Here is a 2,132-nt window from a genome sequence, read left to right as displayed (position 1 = left end):
CTTTCTTTCTTCATATATAATGTCCTCGATGTCATTCCACAACTCCTGTGGTCTTGGGTCATTGGTGTTCAGTGGTTCAAATCTATTCTTGAGATGGTCTCTAAATTCAGGTGGGATATACTCAAGGTCTTACTCTGGCGCTTGTGGACTTGTTCTAATTTTCTTCAGTTTCAACTTGAACTTGCACAAGAGCAATTGATGGTCTGTTCCACAGTCGATCCCTGGCCTTGTTCTGACTGATGATATTGAGCTTTTCCATCATCTCTTTCCACAGACGTAGTAGATTAGATTCCTGTATATTCCATCTGGCAAGGTCCACATGTATAGTCGCCGTTTACATTGTTGAAAAAAGGTGTCTGCAATGAAGAAGTCGTTGGTCTTGCAAAATTCTATCATGCGACCTCCAGCATCATTTCTATCACCAAGGCCATGTTTTCCAGCTACCAATCCCTCTTCTTTGTTTCCAACTTTCACATTCCAATCACCAGTAATTATCAATGCGTCCTGATTGCAAGTTTGATCAATTTCAGACTGCAGAAATTGGTAAAAATCTTCAATTTCTTCATCTTTGGCCTTAGTGGTTTATGCATAAATTTGAATAATAGTCGTATTAACTGGTCTTCCTTGTGGGTGTATGGATATTATCCTATCACTGACAGTGATGTACTTCAGGATAAATCTTGAACTGTTCTTTTTGACGATGACTGCAATGCCATTCCTCTTCAATTGACACGATGATATACTGCTTTAAAATATGGTAAACACCAGAAGAAAATGCTACAATGCTGAAGTGGCTCCCTCTACAGAAAGAGACTAAAAAGTACTAAAAGGCAGCCGTTGAAACAGCTGATTTTCATTATATGATTTCTGGTGCTATTTGTCTTTTAAAATTACATGTTTATTATGTTGATAAGAAATAAAAATTAGTTTAAAGTAACAAATTAGTAGTAAAGTATCCCCGAAAGTTTATTTTGAAATTAAGATTAGAAGACAATAATCTATAAAGGCAGGGATTCTAGGGTTTAGGACTGAACATGGGACACCTCTGGGGGTGAATTACCCAGTAAGCAAGGTCAGCACAGGCTTACTTGTGCTTACTTACTAATCTGTAGTGACCAATTTCATGTGAAATTGAAATTTCAAGCACACCCATGATTACCTTGCTTACTGGGTAGTCTGTCCCTGTCAGGGACTGTAAATTTGAAAAGAGGCTTTGATTTTGTAGGAAGGTGCTGTGGGGTTGGGAGAGAGACAGATGCCAGCCCATACATAGAAGCAGAATCTTTGATGTGGTTAAAAAAAAAAAGTGTGAAATTGTTCACTACAGGTGATCTGGTAAGCAAGGTAAGCACCGTGCTTACCTTGCCTATTGGATAATCCACCCCTGGTCACCTCCTCTTTACATCAGCCTACCTGTTGTTTGGCCCTCCTGGGGAGAACAGGCACCTGGGCCAAAGGAAGCTGAATGTAAGGGAGGGCCTGAGCTTCATTTGAAGTGAGGAAGAGAGAATAACACACATCTAAGAACTGACAGGTGTCCCAACCCTAGAAAAATCCCAGAAAAGCCAAGAAACCAGAAATGAATTTCTATTAATATGAACCAAATATTTGGGAAGAGACCAAATTTAGAAACCTGAGAAAGGGGATGTTAGCGCTAATGGGAGGCTATGGAGCAGGAAAACACACACACACACACACACACACACACACACACACACACACACACACACACCAGGACTCAGGATAAATGGCTTAAGCAGGCAGAAGGAAGTCGATATGAGCCCACTCAGATCCCACGGCAGGGATATAAGGGCGACTGGCTCAGAAGACTCCACACCTGAACACCTTCCTCTCTACTTGCTCCTCTGACCAAACCCATCCTGAACCCACCAGAATCATGGGCAGCTGTGGCTGTTCCGGAGGCTGTGGGGGCTGTGGGGGCTGTGGCTCCAGCTGTTGTGTGCCCGTCTGCTGCTGCAAGCCTGTGTGCTGCTGTGTGCCAGCCTGTTCCTGCTCCAGCTGTGGCTCGTGTGGGGGCTGCAAGGGGCTCTGTGGTTCCTGTGAGGGTACCAAGGGGCGCTATGGCTCATGTGAGGGTAGCAAGGGGGGCTGTGTCTCATGTGGGGGCAGCA

General features: G+C 43.7%; 1 protein-coding gene across 1 annotated transcript in view; it reads left to right on the top strand.

Annotated features, from left to right (window-relative positions):
• Positions 1 to 1,897: 1,897 nt before the first annotated feature.
• The window catches only part of LOC111819008 (keratin-associated protein 5-8-like), a 569-nt gene continuing 334 nt past the window's right edge, over positions 1,898 to 2,132 (top strand). The window contains exon 1 of the mRNA XM_023724406.1: positions 1,898 to 2,090. Within this exon, the coding sequence (XP_023580174.1) occupies positions 1,898 to 2,090 (193 nt within the window). The remainder of the gene's footprint in view (positions 2,091 to 2,132) is intronic.

Source organism: Trichechus manatus, unplaced genomic scaffold (genome assembly GCF_000243295.1).
Source record: "Trichechus manatus latirostris isolate Lorelei unplaced genomic scaffold, TriManLat1.0 scaffold00244, whole genome shotgun sequence".
NCBI lineage: Eukaryota > Metazoa > Chordata > Mammalia > Sirenia > Trichechidae > Trichechus > Trichechus manatus.
This window is presented reverse-complemented; position numbering and strand designations above follow the sequence as displayed.